This window comes from Ahaetulla prasina, chromosome 11 (assembly GCF_028640845.1).
Source record: "Ahaetulla prasina isolate Xishuangbanna chromosome 11, ASM2864084v1, whole genome shotgun sequence".
NCBI classification, from domain to species: domain Eukaryota; kingdom Metazoa; phylum Chordata; class Lepidosauria; order Squamata; family Colubridae; genus Ahaetulla; species Ahaetulla prasina.
The window spans coordinates 15869478-15897444 of record NC_080549.1 but is presented as its reverse complement, the minus strand read 5'-3'; the positions used below and the strand labels follow the sequence as shown (position 1 = coordinate 15897444).

The 27967-nt window shown below is 42.4% G+C and overlaps 1 protein-coding gene across 2 annotated transcripts in view; it reads right to left on the bottom strand.

The window, feature by feature from the left end:
• Window positions 1–2232: 2232 nt before the first annotated feature.
• POF1B (POF1B actin binding protein) overlaps window positions 2233–27967 on the bottom strand; it is a 69934-nt gene continuing 44199 nt past the window's right edge. The window contains exons 5-16 of one of the 2 annotated variants that reach the window (XR_009156687.1): window positions 24664–24794; window positions 22796–22823; window positions 20364–20438; window positions 19684–19776; window positions 17072–17185; window positions 16438–16590; window positions 14546–14656; window positions 13463–13591; window positions 12055–12128; window positions 8773–8890; window positions 4353–7552; window positions 2233–4209 (exon numbers count right to left, since the gene is read on the bottom strand). Coding sequence is in view for 1 of the 2 variants with exons in the window: in XM_058196672.1 (XP_058052655.1) it covers window positions 7532–7552; window positions 8773–8890; window positions 12055–12128; window positions 13463–13591; window positions 14546–14656; window positions 16438–16590; window positions 17072–17185; window positions 19684–19776; window positions 20364–20438; window positions 22796–22823; window positions 24664–24794 (1047 nt within the window). In the remaining variant the exon portion in view is untranslated. Of the gene's footprint in view, window positions 7553–8772; window positions 8891–12054; window positions 12129–13462; window positions 13592–14545; window positions 14657–16437; window positions 16591–17071; window positions 17186–19683; window positions 19777–20363; window positions 20439–22795; window positions 22824–24663; window positions 24795–27967 lie in introns of both variants that reach the window. The other variant, XM_058196672.1, reaches the window with a different exon arrangement.

Genomic DNA, 27967 nt, shown 5'->3' with positions numbered 1-27967 from the left:
TTTAAAAAAAACAAAAAAAAATCTGATAGATGCAGTTATGGGGCACTGGTTTGTTTGTTTTTTCTTTTCTTGTGACTTCACAACTGTCCTTAAGAGCGAGTATCAAGGTAGAACAACGCCAGCCGTTGGAAAATCCTAGAGAATCTTTCAAAAGCAGTATTTCTGGCAAGTCGGCATCCAGGACCCCGACTTTTTATTAATCTTATCTTTTCTTTTTTTTTAAAGAAATCAATATAGAAACGAAAATTGCACCTTTTAAAAAGAATTCATATGAAACAATATACCATACTATAAACTTGCATTCTCAATCTGTATGGAAGTTATTGTATGCAGTATTTAACCCGAACAGTAAACTGCCACTTGGGGGCAGACATGGATTTTCAGTTTACAGTGTATACATTTGAAATACGCATCCCTTTGAACAATGCTTTGTGTTAGCATGCTGCAAAAATGCCGCTTAATATAACAAGCTGGTCTAGGGCTATTTAATAATTAAAAAAAAAACCTTCATAAATGTTATACATACGTGTCCTTTTTTTAAAGAAAAAAAAAGTTTTAAGTTGCTTCATGTTTGCACACAGCTGTTCACATGATAAAATTGTAACTTTTAATTCATTCATGCTACTATATTGTGGTTTTGTGTTTCAGATAATGTTCATACTTTGTTTTTGCACCAGATGAGAATCAGTTCCTTGAGAAATAATTTTTTTATATATATATTTCCAAACTTCGGAAAGTTAACTTTGGGAAACCATAGGAAACTACTTGTGTTTTATGTGGCTGTAAAAATGATGTACACGCTGTAAAATAAGATTGTCACTGTTATGTGGGATTATTATTTTAAAATGTGTTACTCATTGTAATGAGCATACAATAAAATGCATCTCTTGCACTCCAAACTCAAGAACCTTTCTGTTCCTTTCTGCTGCCAATCAAGTGTCACCCACTCCTAATTTATGTACTTAAATTTCTTGCTTACTGTGATTATTACACAAAAGTACAAGAAAAACCTGTCTTCAAGTGTCTTCCCAATGCAAAAAAGTTTCATTTAGTTTCAGTGTCATGAAACAATTTATTTCTTACATCTGCAGTAATTAGGAAAATTGCAACAGTGATATTTATTTTAATATGGCTCAAAAACACCACCACCACAATGTTCTAGTAGAAAAATTCAGTGTGTTGCTATACAGGTAGTCCTTGACTTAACACCACAATTGAGCCCAAAATTTACGATGCTAAGTGAAACATTTGAGTTTTCCCCCATTTTGCGACTTTTCTTACCACTGTTAAGTGAATCTTTGCAATTGATTAAGTTAATAACCCAGATGTTAAGTGAATCTGGCTTCCCAATTGACTTTCACTTGTCAGAAGGTTGCAAAAGATCACATGACACCCACCACCCCAGGATGTTGCAACCGTCATAAATGTGAATTGGTTGCCAAACATCTGAATTTTGATCACGTGACCTTGGTGATGTTGCAACAATTGTGTGAAAAAGTGGTCATAAGTCACTTTTCGGTGCCGTTGTAACTGAACAATCACTAAGTAAGTCAAGGACAACCTAACAATAGTCAAATAAGTCAAGGACAACTAACTAACTAACTAAGTCAAGGACAACCTAACAATAATAAAAGGTTTGATTACGTGAGATAGTAGCATTAAATCTTGGGGGGGGGGGTTATGCTGGAGCTGGAGGGGAGAGCAGAATACAGAATGCTAAATATTCTAATCATGAGGTCCATTTGGTAGATTATGTGCAAAATTGAGAAACGCGTTGATTTTTTTTTTTTAATTTGAATTTATAGGGCAGCTTACACTATGTCAAGCAATAGTCTTCATCCATTTGTATATTATATACAAAGTCAACTTATTGCCCCCAACAATCTGGCTCCTCATTTTACCTACCTTATAAAGGATGGAAGGCTGAGTCAACCTTGGGCCTGGTGGGACTTGAACTTGCAGCTGTGTTAATAACAGACTGTCTTAGCAGTCTGAGCCACCAGAGGCCCCATTTTGTCACAAAACTTGAAATTTAAGCCCATTTGGCAGTTCACGTTTAAATTGTCACTTAAGCATGATAGATAAATCTAAAATGTGCTTTGGGATTTGTAAAATTTATGGTTTTTCCAGCACTTTTCATAGTCTTGAAATTCCTGAATGGCTTGATTTCCCCTCCCATGTTTAATTATGCACACACACAACCACACACACACACCCCAAGGAAAGAGACTCTTGAAAGTAAATCTGGTTTATTAAATTGCTGTTAGTTCATAGGATGCATTAGCAAGGATCGTGCAGCATGTCATATACGTTTGCCCCAAACATTAACACTTAAGCTCTTGTGATTTGTATAGCTCAGCTACAAAATGTGGACTGTGGACCTTCTGCTAGATGGCGGAAGAAAAAGGGCTGTAAAAATTTATAAGTGCCAGGTGGTATAGCTCTAATTAAAATATTTAACAAGGTCTAAAACTTTTAAAGTGAGTAAGAAACTGACATCGCATTTCTACTAAAATTACTTGCACGTCATGCAATTGTTTTAAATGTCAAAGGATGCTCCTTGGGTTTGTACTTTTTATATTTTTAAAGAAGGCTATTCTAGCTTATATACTTATTTTGGAAATCTACAAGGCCACCAGTTCTACCACCAGTTCTACATGTTGTATGCCTAAGATGAACAGTTAATGCAGGGGTGAAATGCTCCTGTTTCGGACCAGATCACCTGATCCGGTAGCGGATGGTTCGGAGAACCGGTAACAAAAATCCCTGCCCCCCGTCGTCCCCCCGTCCATTGTCCAGCTGAGTCGCACGATCATCAGGGTTTTTTTAAAACTTTTAAAAGCATTTTTTCTTAGAAAAAAATGCTTTTAAAAGTAAAACCAAGCCTCTGATGATAGCGCGGCTCAGCTGGGATCGTCTGAACCTTTTAAAAGCATTTTTTCAGAATCTCTTCGGCCGAAGAGGCTGTAAAATAACAAGCTTTTAAAGGGTTCTGGCGATCAGGCAACTCAGCTGGGATTGTCTGAACCCTTTAAAAGCATTTTTTCTACAACCTCTTTGGGCGAAGAGGTTGAAAAAAATGCTTTTAAAAGGCTCCTCTGGCGATTCCAGCTGAGTTGCCTGATCGTCAGAAGCTTTTAAAAGCATTTTTTTACAATGCTTTTAAAAGTTAAAAAAAAAAAAGTTGGCCACGCCCACCCAGTCACATTACCCCCACCACCAAGCCACGCCCACAGAACCGGCAGTAACAAATTTTACATTTCACCCCTGAGTTAATGTCCAGTTTTATTTACGTAGCGACAGCCTGAAGAAACATGAGATCTAAACCGTCAAGCTTAGAAACGTATTTTTTTTTAAAAAAAAAAATTAACCAAGAGAGTCAGTTGTATTCTTGTATATTATCACGGATTTATTCAAGGTTGTCCATGTCAATTCCAAAAACACCTTCACCCAGGCAAGGGCAAGAAAAAAGGATAAACATTACCAAAGCCACAAAACAAGACCTTTACAAGAAAACCCACTGGCATTTTATAGTTGCAAAACAGCTCTTAATTTAAAATATTTTAAACTCCTAACGTTTTCCTTCTGTGAGATATTGAGCAAATGGTTTGCGATTATGTTTGAGAATAGCGAAATACGCTTCATTAATTTTCACCCATTTCAAAATCCAACTTCGTCCTTTTTGCTTGTACAGCTAGTCCTTGGCTTACAACAATTCATTGAACAACCGTTCAAATTTGCAATGATACTGAAAAAAAGTGACTTATGAGCTTTTTTTTTTCACACTTATGACCATTGCAGCATTCTCATGGTCAGGTGATCAAAACTCAGATGTTAGGCGACTCATATTTATGACGGTTGCAGTAATCGGGGGTCATCTGATCCCCTTTTGTGACCTCGTGACAATTCACTTAACAACCATGTTACTTGACCGCTTGACCACGGCTGTGATTCGCTTCTCAACGGTGGCAAGAAAGGTTGTTAAGTCTTGCTTGGCGACATAAATTTGGGGCTCCGTTGTGGTCGTAAGTCGAGGATTAACTGTATTAGTTTGGTTGACTGTTCAACTTTCAGCAATACTATAGAGCAGGAGTCTCCAGCGTTGACAACTTTAAGACTCGTTGACTTCAACTCCCAGAATTCATCAGCCAGCTTTGCTGATTCTGGGAGTTGAAGTCCACAAGTCTCAAAGTTGTCAACGTTGGAGACCTTTGCTATAGAGCAAGGGTGTCCAAACTTGGTCCCTTTAAGACTTTTGGACTTCAACTCCCAGAGTTCCTCAGCCAGCTTTGCTGGCTGAGGGACTCTGGGAGTTGAAGTCCAAAAGTCTTAAAGGGACCAAGTTTGGACACCCCTGCTATAGAGCAAGGAAGCCAGAGAGAGAAATGTGAGCCTCAACACTTTTACTCTGGCAAGTCAAAAAATACAATAAATTCCAAGTCCTATCAAATTAGATTTTTCTGTTATATTGAAGCTTGTCTAGACAGTTATGCCTACTCGAGATACATGGTATATGTACAGTAAACGTGCAGTAGGTCACCATTGTGAGCTGATGCTTAAATAGATTTAGCTGCCTAAGAATAAAAGGTCCGTATGGGAGCTGATTTGAGTTATTTTATTTATTAAATTTATATGCCGCCCACCTCATTATCCAAAGCGACTCTAAATCTTTATCCTCGATAAAGACATTCAATAATAGTTTAGAATTGTGAATAATCACTGAACCACATCCTCCATATTTTCACTGCCTCTGAAATCACAACATTAACACAGGCTCAGAGTTTATTTTCCGCTTTTTCAAAGCTATCTCTAAAAATGCAAGTTGTATGTAAGAGCTTGACCCGACTTGAAATTTAAATCTCAATCGGAATTACTTCTAGGGAAGGTTTGGCAGAGAGCTGCAGCCTTCAAACAGTGGGGTTGAAGTTTTAGATGATCTGTGTTTATTATTATTAAGTCTATTATTATTGTTTTGTATTTCAGATCTGTGTGTGTGTGTGCGTGTTTTTTTAAAGAACATCGTTGAACAAACGGCAAATGTTTTTCAGGTCAAAAGATGAGAGATGAAATAAACCTCTTGTCAAAATAGGAAATGAAGTGACATCAAAAGCTGACTCATGCATCTAAAAGCCGTCATTGATAAAGACATTCAATGATTGTTTAGAAAAAGCTTACTCTTAGGAAATCTTTTGTCTTGAGAGACTACAGTACAAAGCACACAGCCTCAGAGCTATTTACCAGTTCCTTTGTCTAAAAGTCTTAACACAGCTTATAAAATCCAGGAGTTTTTATTTATTTATTTCCATAGTTAGGGTTTAACCAGGCTTCATAGATCTGTGCCACAAAAATGGAGGTAAAGAATATTTTTTTCATATTTTATTCCCTGCCATATACAATTCTACAGAGATTCTGCATTTCTGTGCCTGGTAAACCCATTGCCTGTCAATCTGGAAGCAAGATTAAACATTTACATCAATCTTAGTTGCACCATTAATGCAACATCGCAACATAGGATGCTCCCTTGTGTAGACCAGTTAACTGCAAACTCTTCAGTCTCAAATCCTGAGGCCAATTTTGAGAAAGGGAATATTACACATCTTTCTATGACACCCCCCACCCCACTACGTTATTTCCATTTATAAAGTTAATTGTCTCCTAGGGATCTTTGGTGCTGTCTGAGCTGTCTGAGACGTTTCATTACCAAACCAGGTAACATCGTCAGGGCTAGAAGGAAGTGGGGTTTGCTCTCTGCTTACATACAAGACGCAATTACAAACCCCACTCCCTTCTAGCCCTGATGATGATACCTAGTTTGGTAATTAAACGTCTGCAACAACCAAGTTCAAAGAACATCAGACCTCTCATTTCAACCCTGAGCTACAAATATAAGCCTCCTTTATCAGTTAGTTGACTCTATAAGCCATCAAGAATAAGCAAGCATGCTGCATCTATGCACAGCAGAATCGAAGACATATCTCCTGCAAGTGTGTCATCTACTCTCCATCTCTCATTCTTGCCTTCCTGAATTGGGAGGTGCGTCTTCCCCAGCACTAGATGGAAGACTGTACAGTACAACTTCAACTGACCTTGCTTGTGATGCTGTGAATCTACGACCACATCCATCGCAACGCTCAAACAAGTACAATTTTCAAACCTCAAAGCCAGTTTTCAACTTGTCCTTAATCATTATCTAATGTTCTCTGAACGGCATACAATTTTTTAACCAACAGCCGTAGCGAAGTTCCTTTCTCATCAATTCTCCTTCCAGTCCTTCCTCCTTCCCCACATCTTCGATTTTAGCTTCATGCGACCAATCAAAGCATAGAACAAAAATTTACCGCATTTGGTCCAAACTCAAGATTTGACCCACCACACCACAGAGTAACTACAGCAATATCAAAAACCAACCCTACACCCAAATTCTACTGATTAGGTACTTTAACTAAAGGTGCTAACTCTTTCTGCTTTCCAAAAGGATAGACAACTACTAGTGAGAAAACATATATTAAAGAAAAGTATACGTGTTCAAATAACACTTGACTGCTTTCATTAATCGGCTGTGTTGGAAGCAATCTTAGCATTCCTAGATAATCCCAAAGGTGCTTTTTCAGAAGGCAACCGGACTTTTTCTTTGGAGACATTTTGCTTCTCCTCCAAGTCTGTCTTGCTTAGCAGTGGAAATTTTGTTCTGCAGACTTTTAGCTATTCAATTTGGGACGAACACCCTTTGAATGGTGTGGGAGTAGGAATGGATTTCCAGAGGAAAAAAACTGCAGGCTACAGGAACCAGGTGTACCACTGAGGTGACCCTGAGGACACAGATAAATCTCCAAGTGGCCTCAACGACCCTCTAAAAGGATGCAAATGACCAGCTGTCTGCAAGGAATATAAATCCTTCCGTTCCCCACTATCCTGTCAGAGCTGAAGAAGCTTCTTGGATGAGAAGCGAAACGTCTTCAAAAGAAAAAAAAACAAGGAAGTCCAGTTGCCTCCTGAAAAAGCACCTTTGGGACAACCTGGATGACTGAGAATCTCTTACCGATTCCTAGATAATATTGGTTAACGGACTGAACGTTTCCAATAAAGTAGAAAAACATTTAGTCAGTAATTATTGATCTCTGCAAACTGAAGCATCAGGCAGGTATCGGATGTCGTTTCTCAGATCTTTGGGAGTAAAAAAGGGAGAAGACAGAAGCTCGGCTAGCATAAACGTGATTTCTGAATTCCCCAGCCCACCTTCCTTCCTGACCCCATACATATATCCATACATTGCTTCAGCTGACCAATTAAGTTTGAAAGTAGCAACCCACTGCTGCGAAAAACTTGTTCAAATGCTGCCTTTGGTATCAAGTGTGCTTTCGCAACTCCTGCCAACCCCTGACGGATCCAGAATTATCTCAGACTTTTAAGCATTATATGAAGGCAAGCAAAACAATAGCAACGCAACGATATTCATTTTGATGCAGACTCTTCTGATCAGTCACAACTTGTCCAGGAGATCTACTCATTCTTGAAAGAAGCCAGCGGGTCTCTAATCAGAAGTAAACGAATCCTGTTGGGGGGGGGGGGGCGAGGAAGGGAAAATAGGACATGTTATTCATCGCCACATCTTCACTGATGAATTATTATTTATCCTGAACTTTTTGGGTTTTGTCCAGCTCTAATCTAAGACGTTGGCCTTCAAGACCAAATAGCAATTAGTAAAAAAATTTGAGGTTTCCTGACCAACCTCTAATAATGCTATTCCGCCAATTGCCTTCGGGGGTAATGAGTTTGAGAACCGAGGGTTTAGTACTGTTTCTGCACAAATACAGGTCCTCGACTTATGACTCACAGTTGAGCCCTAATTTTCCACTGCTAAGCACAGCAGTTGTTACGTTAGTTTCGCCCCATTTTATAACCCTCCCCGCCACTGTTGCCAAGTGAATCCCTGCCCTTGTTCAGTTAGTAACACGACTGTTATGCGAATCTGGCTTCCCCCATTTGACTTGGCTGGTCAGAAGGTCGCAAAAAGGGGATCACGTAACCCCGGGACAGTGCAACCGTCATAAATACGAACCAGTTTGCCAAGCATCTGAATTTTGATCATGCGACCAATGTGGATGCTGCGACGGTCGTTAAGTAAGAAAAAGGGCCATAAGTCACTTTTTTCCCCCCAGTAATTTTTGAACGGTCACTAAATGAACCGTTGTAAGTCGAGGACTACCTCTACAGATGGTCCTCGTCTTATGACCACAATTGGGGAGGAGATTTTCCATTGCTAAAGCAAGCAGTCGATAAGTGATCTTGAGTCTGGTGCCCAATTCAAGACTTTTTTTTGGAAAGGGGGGGGGTCACGACTGCCAAGGGAATCACCGCAGTCATTAAATGAATCGTGCGGTCATTAAGTGAATCCAGATCCCCCCCCACCTTGATTCTCTTGTAGAACGCCAGCTGGGACGGTCACAAATGGCGGCCACAGGACCCTGAGATGCTGCAGCCATTGCAAATAAATGCCATTTGCCAAGCGCCTGAATTCTTATCAAGCAATCCTGGAGGAGATTGCCAATGGTCGTATCTGTGAGGACCAGTCCTGAATGCCTTTCTTCAGTACTGTTGTAACTCCGAATGGTTTCTAAACAAACGGTCGTAAGTCGAAGGCTACCTGTCGTTTGAATTTGGTTACTGTCCTCCCACGTCTTCCCCTCTTTTCAAATCCTAAGGCTCAGGTTCCTGAAAGTCCTCCTGCACCTCTAACTGGGATGTGGGGGACCATCTGCCAGAGGAGGTTACCTTCTGCCAGGTTTCTCCGGTTTTTTCAATCACAATCGTCTGGGTTTCTCCAAGAGACGATGACGTAGTTTTGTAGTCATCGGACAGGAGGCCGAGGATGGGATAGTGATTCCTGTACCTGGGGCAGAAAAGCGGCGAGAAGCAAAACGTCAATGGGGATTCACAGATTAACAGAGTTGGAAGGGACCTTGTAGGTCATCTAGTCCAACCCCTCCACCCAAGCAGGAGACCCTACACCATTTCTGACAGATGGCAGTCCAGTCTCTTCTTGAAAGCCTCCAGTGATGAAGCTCCCACGACTTCCGAAGGAACTTCTGTTCCACTGGTTGATTGCTCTCACTATCAGAAACTTTTTCCTTATTTCCAGGTTAAATCTCTCCTTGTTCAGTTTCCATCCTTTAGTCCTTGTCTGGCCTTTGGGTGCTTTGGAAAACAGGTTGTCCCCCTCTTCTCTGTGGCAGCCTCTCTAATATTGGAACGCTGCTATCATATCTCCCCTGGTCCTTCTCTTCACTAGACTAGCCATGCCCAGTTCCTGCAACCGTTCTTCATATGTTTTAGCCTCCAGTACCCTAATCAACTTGGTTGCTCTTCTCTGCACTTTTTCTGGAGTCTCAAGTAGCTCTTAGATGGCATAATAGACGGGACCATCTACTGCCACCTTCTATCTCCCAGCGACCGGTGCGTTCCCACAGAGAGGGACTCCTTAGGGTGCCGTCAGCCAAGCAATGTCGACTGGCGACCCCCAGGGGGAGGGCCTTCTCTGTGGGGGCTCCTACCCTGTGGAACGAACTTCCCCCTGGACTTCGACAATTACCTGACCTCCGGACCTTTCGCCGTGAACTTAAAACTTATTTATTTCGTCTTGCTGGACTGGCTTGAATTTTTAAAATTTTTAATTGATTTTATGGGTTTTAAATTTATCAGTTTTACAGGGTTGATATTGTATTTTAAATGGGGCCAATTGAATAAGTTTTTTAATGTTTGTTTTTAGCACTGTATTTGTAGTTTTTGTATTTTACTGTGGCTGTAAACCGCCCTGAGTCCTTTGGGAGAAGGGCGGTATACAAATTAAAATATTATTATTATTATTATTATTATTATTATTATTATTATTATTATTATTATTATTATTATTATTATTATTATTATTATTATTATTAAAACTGAGATGATCAAAGACCTGGAGACTAAAATATATGAAGAATGGCTGCAGGATTTGGGTTTGGCCGGTCTAGAGAAAAGAAGGACTAAGAGGGGACACGATGCTGGCAGTCTTCCAGTATTTGAGGGGCTTCCACAAAGAAGAAGGGGGTCAATTTATTCTCCAAAGCACCAGAAGGCAAGACAAGAAACAATGGATGGAAACTAATCAAGGAGAAAAGCAACCTGGAATTTAGGAGAAACTTCCTAACAGTGAGGACAATTAGTCAGTAGAACAGTTTGCCTCTAGAAATCGTGAGATCTCCATCACTGGAGGTTTTTAAGAAGATATTTGACAGTCACTTGTCTGAAATGGTATAGACAGGAGTGTCCAAACTTGGCAACTTTAAGACTTGTGGACTTCAACTCCCAGAATTCCTCAGCCAGCAAAGCTTTCAAATAGTGTAAGCCACCCTGAGTCTTTGGAGAAGGGCGGGATATAAATGCAAATAAATAAAAAAAATAAGTAATTCAGAAAATTGATTTATTCACGGGAGCTTAGATCATCCACTCTTCTGTGGCTTATCACAGGATATCATCTAGAATATGTCATGTACCATACAAAAGTAATGAATGGAAGCTTGTTAAAATCCAAACTAGGAAAGGTTTGCTGACAGCGAGAAGAATTGGAAAAGTAGAAGAGCTTTCTTTCCACAGTTGGGATGTTCCATCACTGGAGAATTTCCAAAAAATATGGTCAACCATTTGACCTGGTTGGAATCAATTCTACATTGAGCAGGGGATTGGATTAGACCTCCAAGGTGCCTTCCAGCCCTATGACTCTATGATCCGTGTTCCTTGTTATTCAATATTCTCCGTCTCTTCAAATGGATCTTTTCCAATGTTTGAAACCTGATCCTCTGAAGTGAAAACAGCAAAGTTTTACAGATTAACAGAGTTGGAAGGGACCTTGTAGGTCTTCTAATCCAATCCCTCACCCAAGTGGGAGACTGTATACTATTGCTGACAAATGGCAGTCCATTTTTTTCTTGAAAGCTTCCAATGATGAAGCAAAGCTGGCTGAGGAATTCTGGGAGTTGAAGTCCAGAAGTCTTAAAGTTGCCAAGTTTGACACCCCTGGTATAGGATTTCCTGCTTGAGCAGAAGGCTGGACTAAAAGACCCCCAAGGGCTGGTCTATTTCTATTATTTCTATTTCTATTATTTCCATTTCTATTATTTCTATTTCTATTATTTCTATTTCTTTTATTTCTACTCCTATTCCTAATCCTATTCTCATTCTTCAAAGCAGGACTATAATCTGCCTATTGCAACAATTGCCACAACTAGATTGAAAGCCAGCTAGTGTTAGCGGTCTGGGCATCAGGCTAGAAACTGGGAGACCGTGAGTTCTAGTCCCATCTTAGGCACAAAGGCTGGGTGACTTTGAGCCAGTCATTCTCTCTCAGCCCGAGGAAGCAGGCAATAGTAAATCACTTCCAAAATCTTGCCAAAAAAACTGCAGCGACTATTCAAAGACTGAGTCAAACACACACACATACACACACAAAGTTTGTACACCGATTCCACCCAAACCTATTTTTTAAAAAATCCAACTGTTCCAGTTGAGTTATAACTGATGAAATATAATTTTATTTATCTACATTTAGAAGAATTGGAAGGATACATATGGCATAAACATTCCTGCACCATTTCTAATTTTTGTTTCCTTTTGATTTTTTTTTATGTCTTTCCTTTTATAATTTTGGTTTTCTCCAGCTGATTGGGAGACCAAATTTAACGTTAACCGTGATAAAAGCGGCGAAACCTTTTTGATTTCAACCTCTCCTCTGAAACATAATTGTGAAGCTTAGCTAAATTAAACCCTGCCAGAGGGAATTACTGTGGTTTTTAATTACATTCCAAAAAAAGACATTCTGCATACTTTATTCTCAGTAAGTGTATTTTTTTCAATAAGTTTCAGTTTTTGCCTTTTTTTTATGACTTAGTGTCAGTTTCTATTTGTGCTTAAGTCTGCTAGCTTTTGGTGGATGCTGATCGGGGCAGAAAGATTCGTACCCCAAAAATAAATACACCTTTTCAAGAAACGGAAACAACCAGTTGCTCACAATAGCATTACTTTTTTGTGATGATGGTCTTTGTGATTCCTTGGGATGGGTTGGTTATTTTGTCTTGTCTCAATCTGAAGATTTCCTAAAATATTTAAAAAAACAAACAAACATTTCAGGCAAAAAGACATCATCCTATATAGACTATTCAACATTTCATATCCTATGGTTCCTTTTGACCATTCAGAATCTTCCTAATACTGGTTAGGTTTGCTGAAAATAGGTCTCTAAGGAAAGGAGACGTAAATTAAAGAGTGACCAGGAAAAATCCAAGATTGAGAGTCGAGTCCTTGGTGTTTTTCCTGATCTTGTTTTCCTTGTAGATGTTTATTTTTTAAAATACTTTTTATTTTTTAAAACAAGAAGACAACATGACAAACACAAAACATATATTCCAATGGTGAAATCCAATTTTTTTTGCTACCGGTTCTGTGGGCGTGGCTTAGTGGGCATGGCAGGGGAAGGATACCGCAAAATCTCCATTCCCACCCCACTCCAGGGGAAGGATATTGCAAAATCCCCATTCCCACTCCACTCTGGGGCCAGCCAGAGGTGGTATTTGCCGATTCTTTGAACTACTCAAAATTTCCACTACTGGTTCTCCGAACTGCTCAAAATTTCCGCCACCGGAACCTGCTGGATTTCACCCGATAGATTCCCTTTTTACAACAGTTTCTCCTTGTAGATGTTTCATTACCAAGCTAGGTAACATCATCAGCGTAGGGGTGAGTGACGTTTTGCTGGCTTTTACATACAGTAGCTTGCCTTGCTAGTCTCAGTTGTGATTTCTTCCTTAAGGGTTTCTTGATTAGGGATCGAACCAGGAATTTGCTCCAACCAGGGGTGAATGTAAAATTTGTTACTACCGGTTTTGTGGGCATGGTTTTGTGGGGGGGTAATGTGACTGGGTGGGCATGGTCAACTTTCTTTCTTTTTTTAACTTTTAAAAGCATTTTTTCTACAACCTCTTCAGCCGAGGTTTAAAAGCATTTTTTAAAAAATGCTTTTAAAAGCCTCTGATGATCAGGCAACTCAGCTGGGATCACCAGAGGAGCTTTTTAAAAGCTTTTTTTTAACTGCCTCTTCGGCCGAAGAGGTTTTAGAAAAAAATGCTTTTAAAAGGTTCTGACGATCCCAGCTGAGCCGTGTGATCATCAGTAAAAAACTCATCATCAGCCGTGTGATCATCAGTAAAAAACTTTTAAAAGCATTTTTTCGGCCGAAGAAAAAATGCTTTTAAAAGTAAAAAAAACCTCTGATGATCGCGCGGCTCAGCTGGGCATTTGGGGGAAGGGGGGGCAGGGATTTTTGCTACTGGTTCTTCGAACCACCTGCTGCCATCACTACCGGATTGGACGATCCGGTCTGAACCGGGAGCATTTCACCCCTGGCTCCAACCCTCCGTGTAGTACTACTTACTTCCTCCTGTCGCTTGATGCAAGCCTCCCTCTCTTCCAGCTTGAGGATCAAGTCTTGCAGTCTCATCTGAAGGTCAGTGTCGCTACCTTGCTTCCTTGAGAAATCCTTCTGGAATTCGGACAACGAGGACTACAGAAACAACAAAGCTTGTAACAACAACTGCTCATCTCAACAAGTGCTCTGCCGTATCGAAATATAAGAGAAGAATGGAGTTGGAAGGGACCTTTGAAGTCTTCTAGTCCAAACCCCAGCTCAAGCAGGTAACCCTATACCTGTTGTGACTCCGGCTCGCGAGCCTGTCCTCATGGAAGAAGATGACTCTGAAAGTGATGGGGAGGAGCTGGCAAGGCCTCCCTCTCCAGGACCCTCCTTTCTGGCAACGCCTCAGGTTCCAGCTGAAGAGCTGGCAAGGCCTCCCTCTCCAGGACCCTCCTTTCTGGCAACGCCTCAGGTTCCAGCTAAAGGCCAGGAGGAAGGCATGTCGGAGCACCCACTAATAGGGAGTGATGAAGATCAATCTTGGATTGATCCCAGGCAGCCTCGGAGGGAGAGGCGTGCACAGCAAAGGAAGAGGTGTGGATGGGCCAGAGATTGCTGAGTCACTGAGCCATGCCCCACAGGGGATAAAAGTGGGTGGGGTTGCTCTGCAGGCTCTATAACAGACAAAAACTGCATATTGGAGCTTTGGATGGGATATTTCTTGGACTTTGTGAATGACTTCTGACTATTCTTTGAACTCTTGGTTGCCCCAGCAACAGTCTACAGAAACGCTGACTCCTGTTTCTAGAGGTGATAAAAAAACTTGGCAGGCATTTGGAGAGTAGCTGCCAGAACTTCTATCTGCTAAAGAGACCCAGGTCGGCTTGTAAAAATAAATTACTGGTAGACGTCGTTTGCTCATGTGTCTTCCTAAGTGAGGTATGGGGACAGAACAATACTATGGCTAACCTTTTTGCCGTGTGTCAAAAGTGGGGGGCGCATGTGTGGCCACACCATAATTCAATGTGCCCCAGCTCTACCAAACAGGAGTGGCTTAAAAGAGAATCGAACAATAAGGGATCTTTGATAAGGAAGCCAACTCACCCGCAGACTGCGGATCTCTCGGTCTTTATCTTCTCTGAGCTGGTTGATCATCTCTACGTAGCGGCTGGAAAGTTCATCGGTGGTGGTCTGGCCCAGAGGATTGGTGGAAGCCTGAGCAAAGGGGAAATATTTTAGTTTCTGCAATTAAAACAACAACAACCCACTAACAGTTCTTTAAAGCAACCTCAACATAATGAGAGATTTATTCTATGGACCTTCCTCCCTATCTTTCTTTCTTCTTTCTTTTTTCCTTCCTTCCTATCTTTCTTCCTTCCTTCCTCTCTTTTTCTTACTTTCTTCCCATCTTTCTTTTTCTTCTTTCTTTCTTCCTCTCTCTCCTTTCCTTCCTTCCTTCTTTCATTTATTTTCCTTTCCTTCTTTTGTCTCTTTCTTTCTCTTCCCTTTCTTTCTTTTCTTTCTTTTTCTTTTCCTTTCTTTCTCTTTCTCTCTCTTCCCTTTCCCTCCTTTCTCTTCCCTGCTTCAGTCCAGTTTATGTTAACTAGCAACCATTGTCCAAAATCTTTGCCAATCTATATATTTTTTTTCCAATGGGGATCCAATTGATTGAATCACAATTCAAATCAAATGCACTTAGATCGATGTTCATGTATGTTCTGTTCCCAACTTCCTTTTTCACAGTGCAACCTCTGATCTGCAACATAAATTGCAAGCAAGTGATGACCATTGTATCTAATTTCCCATAATTATGCTACTTCTGGATCCAAGGAAGACTTGGGAGGAAAAGAAAGCAGCCCTCAAGGAGACCATTTAGTACAGAGGATGGTGTCCATTCATTGGCTGTTTTTTTTATGGGGAACGCTCCTCTCTTTTCTTTTTTAAATACTTTTTTTTTAAATAACAAGACATAACAAACACTAATATAAAACATATACTCCTTCTTTAAATTAGCTTGGTATCGGTATTCCTCTATTATTTACATTTTTCCTCTCTGGTTTTCTTTAATTATACTTATCTTTTTTGTCCCATTATCCCTTATTTCTGTATATATTCCATCATACCTATCATTATAACAATTCATTTTCTTTCATGCACTATCCTTTTTTTCTGTGACCTTTTCCCCTTTTTCGTCATTAACCATTTCTAATTTCTATCCAATTATACAATTTATTCCATACTATATAGTATTCCGTATCTTCCTTTTCTTTTATCTCCTTTGTTAATTTATCCATCTCAGCACAGTCCAGAATTTTCCTTATCACTTCCTCCTCAGATGGTATGTTCTCCTTTCTCCAGTTCAGTTTATGTCGCATCCTGGACATAAACTGTTTCAACTCCTACCCTCAAAACGACACTATAGAGCACTGCACACAAGAACAGTTTTTCCCCGAAGGCCATCACTCTGCTAAACAAATAATTCCATCAACACTGTCAAACTATTTACTGAATCTGCACTACTATTAATCTTCTCATCGTTCCCATCACCAATCTCTTTCCACTTATGACCGTATGACTGTAACTTGTTGCTGGCAATCCTTATGATTTATATTGATATATTGACCATCATTTGTGTTGTAAATGTTGTACCTTGATGAAGGTATCTTTTCTTTTATGTACACTGAGAGCATATGCACCAAGACCAATTCCTTGTGTGTCCAATCACACTTGGCCAATAAAAAATTCTATTGTAAGTGTTGTACCTTCTATTCTATTCTATTGTAAGATATTCTTGCGCCTGTTATTATGTGTAAAATTAGATTCCTCATTTCTTTACTATATTTCCTATTGACTATTCCCAGGAAAAAGGTCTCTGGTTTCCAGTATATGGGTTGGTCAGTTATTTCTTCCAGCCATTTTCTGATTTTGCCGCAAATTTTTTTTCCTCACTTTTCAAGGGTTGGAACTCACTGAAGGAAAGAGGAGAGTTGGCTTACCTGGAGTCGCAAGTTCTGGATTTCCTGCTCCAAGGCTCGTTTGCTGTATTCCAGGTCTTTCAGCCGGAATTCCCGCTCGCTGTCGTTGTGGCGGAGAGACAGCAGCTGCTCTTCCAGCGAACGGCACTTCAGAGTGTATTCGCGGAGGGCTTGCTGCAAAAACCCACCCCAGCCAAAAAAGAAACAGTCTTAGATAACTTTGCCAGCTGGGAGAACCTACCTGTATTTTTTAGAGTATAAGATGCACTTTTTCCCCTCTAAAAGAGGGTGGACATGTTGGTGCATCTTATAGACCGAGTACAGCCATTTTTGGCCTCCCAAAACACCACCCTGCACGTCCCGTTTTTGTGAAAAAATGGCTGGGTTTTTTTTTTTGCAAAAACAGGACCAGCATTTGGGAGGCCTGCAGAGTCTCCTGGGGGCTGGGGAGGGCAAAAACGTGATGTGTGGGAGGTTTGGGAGGCCAAAAAATGGGACCGTTTTTCATGAAAACGGGGATGTTTTTGCCCTCCCCAGCCCTCAGGAGCACTCTGCAGGACTCCCAAACCTTCTATGCATCCCGTTTTTTGTGAAAAATGGGGCCATTTTTAAATCAAGAGCCAACATTTGGTAGCAACCAAGTGGGCTCGCTCACCTGCTGCTGACGATTATTCTCACGCACAGATGCCAGCAGCATCTCGTATTCTTTTACTTGAGCTTCTTTGAAAGCCAGGTCTTTCTCAAGCAGCATCTTGTCCATTTCCAGTTTCTGTAAAAGTCCAAAGACAGGCTGTTAAAAATACTCTATTTGCTATGTGCAAACAGATCTGTCTGTCTGTTTGCCTCACAGTTTACAAAAAAAATATATTAAAAATATTCCATATGCTATGTCCCTCCTTCCCTTTTTTCCTTCCTTCCTTTCCTTTTCTTCCTTCCTCTTTTCCTCCCTTCCTCTTTCCTTTCTTCTTTCCTCCCTCCCTTCCTTTCCTTTCTTTCTTCCCCTTTAGTTCCTTCCTTCCTTCCTTTACTTCCTCCCTTCTTCCCTTCCTTTCTCTTTCTTTCCTCCTTCCTTCCTCTTTTCCTTCCTTCCTTCCTTCCTTCCTCCCCCTTCCTCTTTCTTCCTTCTTCTTTCCTTCTTTCCTTCCTTCCTCCCTTCCTCTTGCCTTCCTTCCTTTTTCCTTCCTTCCTTCCTTCTCTTCCTTCCTCCCTTTCCTTTCCTTCCTCCCTTCTTTCCTTTCCGTCCTTCCTTCCACCCCCTCCTGCCTTCTTTCCTCTCTCTGCCTCTCCTTCCTTCCTTCCTTTTCTTCTTTCATCCCTCCCTTCCTTTCCTTTCTTCCTTCCTCTCTTCCTTCCTCTCTCTTCCTCTTTCCTTCCTTCCTCACTCTCTCTCTCTTCCTTCCTTCCTTCCCATTTGTAATCCAGAAAAAAGTAATGCTTGGATCTCCAAAGGCTGTCATTATAGCTGAATCATAAAGTCAGTCATAACATATGCCCTTTTTCTTTTGCGACACACTGACACTCAAACCTACATCTATTTCTAAAGAGGGGCAGAATTTCATGGATTCCAACAATAAGCTGTTGAAAAACAAGCATGGGGAAAATGAACGAAGAGATCAATCGGAGTTTCCAATGCAACTAAAAAACAATGTAAAGTATCTCTAATTAAAAACGTCCCAAGTTCATAACCGCTCATAACTTACTAAGTCACCTATTATCCATGCTTTGGCCTCAAAAGGTTCTTCCAATTGTCCTGAGAGAAAAGTAATTGCAAGATTGCCTTACAATCTTTGAGAAATAGTGACCGACACAGCTTTGATTTCCGCCATCCAAGAAAGGATCAGGCATTTTTATCCAGAATTCGGAGGCGTGTCACCCAAAATCCAGGGGGCTCTCAAAAACAGGCTGTTGTGTCTGCGCCCCCCCGAGCCAGGCCTCCTGCCAGAAAGTGACTTGGAGCCGGGCCTGTTGTCAGAAAGTGACTTGGAGCCGGGCCTCCTGCCAGAAAGTGACTTGAACCGGGCCTGCTGCCAGAAAGTGACTTGAAATGTGAGGGGGAAGGGCCATTAGGACTTACCTCGGGAGCACCGGCTTCCCTGGCTCAACTCCAGGAGCCAGAGGCAGGCCAGGTGGACGAGATAACGAGGCCTCCGTCCCCTGACTCTTTCCCCCCCCCCAGGCCGCGCCTCCAGACCCAGCTGATGGCAATCAGGCTTGGTTGGACCCTAGGTTTCGTAGGCAGGACAGGAGGGAACAACAGAAGCAGGGGTGGGGCAGGCCTAGGAAGTGCTGAGTCATGGAGCCACACCCCACAGGATATAAAAGCGGCAAGAACTGCTGTGTCTCTTCATAGCAGGCAAATCAACTGATTAATTAAGAGCTGAAGTTTGTTCCTGAGTGACTCATTGGTGTCGAGGGAGATAACACTTGGTGGACGCTCACTATTCTGCTGCCAGAGCTGATAGTGCCGGCTAATTAAGCCATCACTCGGACGGAGGCGAAGGGAGGACAGAACACATGCTCTGACAAGAAGAGCATCTTGAAAATCTGAAATTGCTTTAGGAATCCTGGCTCTAGATCTAGAGCTGCACCCAGAAAGTGCCATCTGGTTGCAGCTTTCCTTCTCCTGGCCTCCCCCAGATGTGTTTGAAATGTAAATTCCAAACAGCAGGTCTCAACACATCTGAGACACACCAGTTCAGGGAAGGCTGAAGTTCACACCAGTGGGGAAATCCAATTTTTTTTACTAGTGTTTCTGGGGGCGTGGTTTTGTTTGGTTTGGTGGGCGTGGTAGGGGACGGATACTGCAAAATCCCCATTCCCGTCCCACTCCAGGGGAAAGGATACTGCAAAATCCCCATTCCCTCCCCACTCCAGTGGAAAGGATACTTCAAAATCCCCATTCCCTCCCCACTCCAGGGGAAAAGATACTGCAAAATCTCCATTCCCACCCCACTCCAGGGAAAAGGATACTCCAAAATCTCCATCCCCACCCCACTCCAGGGGAAAGGATACTGCAAAATCCCCATTCCCTCCCCACTTCAGGGGAAGGATATTGCAAAATCTCCATTTCTACCCCACTCCAGGGGAAAGTATGCTGCAAAATCCCCATTCCCTCCCCACTCTGGGGCCAGCCAGAGGTGGCATTTGCCGGTTCTCCGAACTACTCAAAATTTCCGCTATTGGTTCTCCAGAACCTGTCAGAACCTGCTGGATTTCACCCCTGGTTCGAACGCACTTCGACACATTCCAAGCAACAGAACTACGCACCCCTAAGTCATCCTGAAGGTGGCTCAGCTCCTCTCGAAGGTTGCTGAAGGTGGTAAGGACCAGCCTCATGGACTTATCAGCTGTGGCTCTCATCTAGGAAAGATGGACAGCAAAACAGATTGTTTAGGATGGTTTTGGAGCAGAAAGGTTTTAATACAAAAATCAACTGGGAATGACATAGCTTTGCAGTCATTGACAGGAGGCTGAGGATGAGATAATAATTCCTATATCTGGGGGAGAAAAGTGGTGAGAAGCAAAACGTCAACCATGATTAACTGAGTTGGAAGGGACCGTGTAGGTCATCTAGTCCAACCCCCCTATCCCACCCAAGCAGGAGACCCTATATTATTTCTAACAGTTTCTTGAAAAGCTTCCAGTGATGAAGCTCCCAGGGAATATCCAACCACTGTGACAGTAGTTTACCCTGGCAAGATTCTGTCTGTTGTGTGTAAGCAAATAAAGAACTGCACTCCATCTGGATTTTTCTGTGTCATTCTTGGGCTGACAGATAGTTGTTTATTCATCAACACGGTTTCCATCGTAGAAAAAAGAGTGAGTAAATATGCAGTATGCATCAATACTGCATGTTAGCGTGTAGCGGTCTGGACAAAACGGGCTTCTCTACATGAAATTAAACCCAATTTCTATCGATTTCCACAAATTTGTCCCTAACCCCTTACCTCCAGAAGGTAACGGATCTGCTGCTTCGTCGACTCCGAAAGCCCTTTAGGAATCAAGCTCTCAATATCCTCTGCCTATTGAAAAGAAAACAAGAAATAAAAGGCACATTATCAGGAATGCTGTTACAGGTTGATCGAATATTGGGTTCAACCTCTCACCCTATAACCGTGATGGCGAACCTATGGCATGCGCGCCAGAGGTGGCCCACAGAGCCCTCTCTGCTGGCACACATGCTGTCGCCCCAGGTCAGATCTCCGTGGCATTTCTATCCTGAGCTTCTGTTTCTCTGCAAATGACAAAGCAGAAGCTCACGAAAGAAAAAAATCTGACCTCTTGCCACGTTGCCGGCCAGCTGGTCTTCGGGTCTCTGCTGCGCATGTCTGCGCATGCCTGTGCACAAGTGCGCACATCCACGCATGTGCACATCCACATTCATGCATGTCCATACATGCACACGTTTGTGCATGTTAATGCATGCATGCGGTCGTGCACCATTCAGTTTGGGCATGCGCGAACAGGGCAGTTTGGGCACTCGGTGTTTAAAAGGTTCGTTATCATATAGATCCTATATATCCTATCATATAGATCCTATATATCTTAAAAAAGGACAACAAAGAATGTTCTTTCTGCGCCAACTCAGTAAGCTCAAACTGCCCAAGGAGCTGCTGATTCAGTTCTACAGAGGAATTATTGAGTCTGTCATTTGCACCTCTATAACTGTCTGGTTCGGTTCTGCAACCCAACAAGAAAAACACAGACTTCAGAGGATAATTAGAACTGCAGAAAAAATAATTGCTACCAACCTGCCTTCCATTGAGGACCTGTATACTGCACGAATCAAGAAGAGGGCCGTCAAAATATTTACAGATCCCTCACATCCTGGACATAAACTGTTTCAACTCCTACCCTCAAAACGACGCTATAGAGCAGTGCACACCAGAACAACTAGACACAAGGACAGTTTTTTCCCAAAGGCCATCACTCTGCTAAACAAATAATTCCATCAACACTGTCAAACTATTTACTGAATCTGCACTACTATTAATCTTCTCATAGTTCCCATTACCAATCTCTTTCCATTTATGACTGTATGACTATAACTTGTTGCTGGCAATCCTTATGATTTATATTGATATATTGACCATCAATTGTGTTGTAAATGTTGTACCTTGATGAACGTATCTTTTCTTTTATGTACACTGAGAGCATATGCACCAAGACAAATTCCTTGTGTGTCCAATCACACTTGGCCAATAAAAATTCTATTCTATTCTATCCTATCCTATAATATATCAAGTGCAAAAGGCCCTTTGCAACAGGCAGGGGTGGGTCTTCTCAATTGATAAAAGCAGCTGCATCTTGTTTAGGGTTGACACAGCTGCTTCAAAAGGCTCGGATTTGTTTCCAAATGTTGGGTGTAGTAGGCACAGCTACCATGTCTTTTTCCCAACAAAATGAAATGACTATCCATAGGTCTCCACGCAGCGCCAGCCCGGAATGGGATAACTTTTCACAGCCAACTCGCCATGGCCAACTCTCTGCAGGAGAACTCACCATGTGACAACTCGCTGTGGGACAATTTAACGATTCTATTTAATTATTTAAAATAAAGAATAAAACACTTTAAACTTTTGCCATTCACAATTCAGTCTGTCTTTGTCCTCCTTTTGCATCTTTTCTTTGATGATTCTATTCCACCATTGCTTTGATATGAGTGTAACTCTTGTGCAGCTGCGAACTGTACCGTGGTGAGCTGGCTGTAGCAAATTGTCCTGCAGTGAGTTGACCACGACAAGTTGGCCGTGGCAAGCTGGCCATGGGGAATTGCCATAGACCTGTGCCAGACAAATGGATCCTTTTGAAGCTGCACCTATCCAACCTAGAAAAAGTACCAGCTGCTTTCAGGATTTGCAGAGGTAGTTTCGTACCTGCTCCCCATATGTGCTAGTCATTCCCGACTCTAGGGGGTAGTGCTCATCTCTGTTTCAAAGCCAAAGAGCCAGCGCTGTCCGAAGACGTCTCCGTGATCATGTGGCTGGCATGACTCAACGCCAAAGAAGGAACACTGTTACCTTCCCACTCTGTTACCTTCCCACTCTACCCTACTCTACTCTCTATATATTTTATTCTATTCTATTCTATTCTATTCTATTCTATTCTATTCTATTCTATTCTATTCTATTCTATTCAATCTATTCTATTCTATTCTTTTCTTTTCTTTTCTACTCTATTTTCTATTCTATTCAAGAAAAAAGATAATCTCTACTATATATACAGATCAGCATGATTTCCATTCAGGGAAGTTAAGACCAGCCTTTTATTCTCATTTTTGGGATTTTAACCAGACTTAAAAAGAGTTTGGTCGTTGTTTGCTCATGAATACACAAAGCCTAGACATTTCTATAAATTCTGGAAACTGTTTGGCACTTACATCATTCAGAGATTCCAGATCGCATCTTCTGTAAGAGAAACACAAGGAAACATTAGCGTGGTCCTTTCTCTATCCACTGAGTACATTACAATTATCACCAGCACTGTTCTCGTAAGTCTTTCATTCTGACTTAATTGAGAAAACTATATCCTAAGTTACCTTTAATAAAAGTATGATTGCCTCTGGAACATAACACGTAAATATTTAGAGACCATATACCCATCCACAAATGAAGCTCGAAGTTTTCAAGAAGAGACCGGACTGCCATTTGTCAGAAATGGTGTAGGGTTTCCTGCTTGGGCAGGGGGGTTGGACTAGATGACCTACAAGGTCCCTTCCAACTCTGTTCATCTGTTAAATTAGCCACATGCCTGTAATGCAGTCCAACTGGTGGCATTCAGGATTGGAACAGCGATGGCTCTTCTTTTTTATGGCTAAGTAAACTGCACAAACCCAGGCAACTGTGATTTATTGAGCAAACTATGACCAAGTTACGGCTTAGTAGAATTTAGGAAATTAGTATATAGAAATTAGAGACGGGTGGTCCTTGTTTAATGACACTTGTTCAACGACCATTCTAACTTGCAATGGTGCTAAACAGGTGGTATTTGCAACCAGTCCCTGAAGTTCCAGCTGGTCACGCGATTGCATCCAGAGTGCTTAGCAGTGGTAGTGCAGTGGTTAGAATGCAGTATAGCAGGCTGATTCTGCCCATTTCCAGCAGTTCGATTCTCACCGCTCACGGTTGACTCAGCCTTCCATCCTTCTGAGGTCAATAAAATGAAGACCCAGATTGTTGGGGGCAATAGGCTGACTCTATAAACTGCTTAGAGAGGGCTGTAAAGCACTGTAAAGTGGTATATAAGTCTAAGTGCTATTGCTATTAGCAACCAGCCCAGATTTCTGCCACTGTAATATCCCACGATCACCATTTGCAACCTTCCCTGCCAGTTTCCCATAAAATCAATGGGGAAGCCAGCAGGAAGTCAGAAGCCGCTGTCATGCAAGGTCCTCATTTCATAACGGTAACTGGAGACTGCCCTTTGCAATCACATCACCTAGCGACAAAACATCCGGTATTATGGTGGCTGAGTGGTTACAGTGCAGTCCTGCAGACTATTTCTGCTGGCTGCCGGCTGCTGCAATTTGGCAGTTCGAATCTCACCAGGCTCAAGGTTGACTCAGCCTTCCATCCTTCCCAGGTGGGTAAAATGAGGACCCAGATTGTTGGGGGAGCAATAAGCTGATTCTGTAAACCCCTTAGAGAAGGCTATAAAAGCACTGTGAAGCGGTATAGAAGTCTAAGTGCTATTGCTATTGCCCTTCCTTCCTTCCTTCCTTCCCTCCCTCCTTCCTGCCTTTCCAGTGATTAGAATGCAGTATTGCAGGCTGTCTCTGCCCACTGCCAGGAGTTCGATCCTGACCAGCTCAAGGTTGACTGAGCCTTCCATCCTTCCGAGGTGGGTAAAATGAGGACCCAGATTGTTGGGGTGGGCAATAGGGTGATTCTGTAAACCACTTAGAGAGGGCTGTAAAAGCACTGTGAAGCAGTATAGAAGTTTAAGGGCTATTGCTACTGCTATTAACTGAGGACCGTCTGTAACTAAAAACTAAGAATGTTGCGACAACACCCACCCATAATACAAGGACTGAGATTATGTGTCTATTCACAGAAACGAGTGTTTAAGTGGATTTTTTGAACGGGGTTCAGGTAACCTTAATCCACCCCCATTTTTTCAGGATGGCTGCAAACCAACAGAACCCAAAGCCTTCTGTTCAGGCAAGCAGCTGTGCTTCTGTGCTTCCTTTCCAAGAAGGGCTGCCAAACATTCTCCAAATTCCAAGCTAGGATAAGGCCCGACCTCTACCTTCCGCCCAGCTTCTCAACATGCTGGAGCAAACAGCTGTGCAGGTCATTGCTCTTGCGGTGCAGTTCTGCTAGGAGCTCCCCAAAGTATCGGCAGTCCAGCTGGTCATTTATTTCCTGGATGCCCTTCACCTGTCAGGAGGTCATAAAGGACAGTATCAGCATCAACACCTGATCATAAAGCAACGTTCAACCCTCAGCATGCAAATGGCTGTTTTAAAGCTCTGCTCCCGTTCTTAAATGCACACTGCACCGATCTACTTTCTGCACTCGTTCTCCCCTTCGGCTGCCTATCAAATACCGTATTTTTCAGAGTATAAAACGCACCTTAGTCTTTGGGGAGGAAAATAAGAAAAAAGCTGATTGGCAGGTGGATTGGCCTCCCGGAATACCCCCAGTCAGCTGTTCCCAGAGGTGAATTTTAGCAACAGGTTCCTTGGTTGTGAGCTCCGTGCCTTGCTTTTTTTGGTTTTTTTTTCTGCCTCTGAAACTCCCTTTCAAAAAAAACTTTTTTCTGCCTCTGAAAGCCTCCAAAACAGAACTTCAGAAAAAAAGCCTCTGAAGCTCAGTTTGGGAGCTTCTTTTCTGAAGCTCTGTTTGGGGGCTTCTTTTCTGAAGCTCTGTTTGGGGGCTTCTTTTCTGAAGTTTCGTTTCTGATGCTTTTTTCAGCCTCTGAAACCTCCGTTTGAGAAGCTGGGCGGGGCTACATTCGGAGTATAAGACGCACCCAGATTTTCATCCTCTTTTTTGGGGGGAAAAGGTGCGACTTATACTCCAAAAAATACGGTATTTCTCGCTTGATTCACGATTTCTTCAATGCCCTTGTTTTCTACACGAGGCATCAATAAACTGCAGAATGTCCTGCAGCGGGGAATTTCTACAAACCAAGTTCCATGTTGGGGAATTTCTTCTCGCCGCCAACAACCCAAGATGGAACTTGGTTTGCAGGACCCAAATCTGGGTTGGTCACTGGGACAGAGGTTTAATCTTCCGAGCTTTTGGACTCGTGCTAGAGCCGATCACATGGAACTTCTCTCTCGTCAGAATGCATGAAGAGAGACACGTTCCCTGAGGATGGGCTCCAGCAACAAATCCAAAAGCTCAGAAGGATAAACCTTTGGTCCTAGTGACTGACCCAGATTGGATCCTGCAACATTATGCTGGGACACGTATATTTGCCTTCATTCGTAACTTGGTTTGCCTGCTTTGGAGCCAATGTGTGGTACAAAGGCAATCAGTGGGATCGATAAACCATAATTATGAGCCATGGTGACGCAGTGGTTAGAGTGCAATATTGCAGGTGACTTCTGCTGACTGCTGGCTGCCTGCAATTTGGCAGTTCGAATCTCACCAGGCTCAAGGTTGACTCAGACTTCCATCCTTCCGAGATCGATAAAATGAAGACCCAGATTGTTGGGGGCAAGAGGCTGACTCTGTAAACCGCTTAGAAAGGGCTTCCTTCCTTCTTTCCTCCCTCCCTCCCCTTCCCTTCTCTTCCCTTCCCTATCCATCCATCCATCCCAGCTCAAGGTTGACTCAGTCTTCCATCCTTCCGAGATCGATAAAATGAAGACCCAGATTGTTGGGGGGCAAGAGGCTGACTCTGTAAACTGCTTAGAGAGGGCTGTAAAGCACAGTGAAGCGGTATATAAGTTTACATGCTATAGTTTCCTTCCTTCCTCCCTTCCTCCCTCCCCTTCCCTTCCCTATCCATCTATCCATCCATCCCAGCTCAAGGTTGACTCAGTCTTTCATCCTTCCGAGGTCGATAAAATGAAGACCCAGATTGTTCAGGGCAATAGGCTGACTCTGTAAACCTCTTAGAGAGGTCTGTAAAGCACAGTGAAGCGGTATATAAGTTTACATGCTACAGCTTCCTCCCTCCCTCCCTCCCTCCCTCTACCTTCCCTTCCCTTCCCTTCCTTGTCTATCCATCCATCCATCCATTCATCCATCCATCCCAGCTCAAGGTTGACTCAGCCTTCCATCCTTCCGAGGTGGGTAAAATGAAGACACAGATTGTTGGGGGCAATAGGCTGACTCTGCTTAGAGAGGGCTGTAAAGCACTGTAAAGCGGTATATAAGTCTAAGTGGTATTGCTATTACTAATAAAGGAGAATATTTGTAGCTCAGGGCTGACGCGGTGGGTCCCTGATGCTCTCTGAGCTTGCTTGTTTTCCTGAAGACATTTCATTATCCAACTAGGTAACATCATCACTGCTGACAGCGGTGATGAGGCAGAGCATTGATGAGGTGATACCCTGTTCAGGTGATGAAACCTCTGCAAGAAAACAAGCAAGCTCAGAGAGCACCAAAGACCCCTCAAACCATGATTAATGGCTTGTAGTGCAGAAGAAGCCCAACTTTTAAATAAAGCAGTTTAAACTTCCCGGGGGGGGGGGAGGAGTTTAAAACAAAACAAAAAAGTATAAAAAGAAAATGTAAAAACTTTAAATACTCAGGTGCTTTGGTGCGGGGAAGGCTTGTCTGGTATGTTGACAGCATAATAGACAGTTAAAAACTTTACTGCTGCAGTTAAACAGCACAAAGCAATTTATATCTGTTTTTCTATACTCCTCTCTTGTTTTGTTCTTCACACTTTTAAAGTAGGAGGAGGGTTGTTGGGGGGGGGAACCCTCAGTTTTTTTCTTGGTTTTCCCACGATGCGACTTCTGCCTCTCAAGGCACCACAAAGCAGAGGCAGCTGCGGTTTGCCTAATTAGAATCACCCTTCTCCTTTCTTTCTTTTTTTTTTCCCAAGCACTCCACCTACATTTATTTCATTTCATAACTTGTGGCTAACCTGCGTCGTGAATTGTCTTGCGGAGGAGGCTTCTGCAGATTTGCCTGCCTCTTGCTAGAGGCAAACGGCGGCACACTCTTCTGATTTTAACTCCCTGATAATTTCAGCGCAGAAACTGAGAACGATAATAGCATTCTTTCCCGCCCTCCCAGGCTGGGTGTTGGCTGTTCTTGCAACTTGAGCAAAATGGTTCAGAAATGAGACTTGATCTGATGGTGCTGTAACCTGGCAGCCACTTGATCTGCCAAAGAGTGGCTCTTCATGCAGTTAAGAGGACTTTTCCATGCATAGGACTAGACAGCTGAATCCTTCTAGAGCAGGGGTCTCCAACCTTGTCAACGTTAAGACCTGTGGATTTCAACTCCTAGAGTTGAAGTCCACAAGTCTTAATGTTGACAAGGTTGGAGACCCCTGCTCTAAAGGAGAAAACATCCGCAGAACAACTAGACACAAGGACCATTTTTCCCCCAAATGCCATCACTCTGCTTAACAACTAATTCCC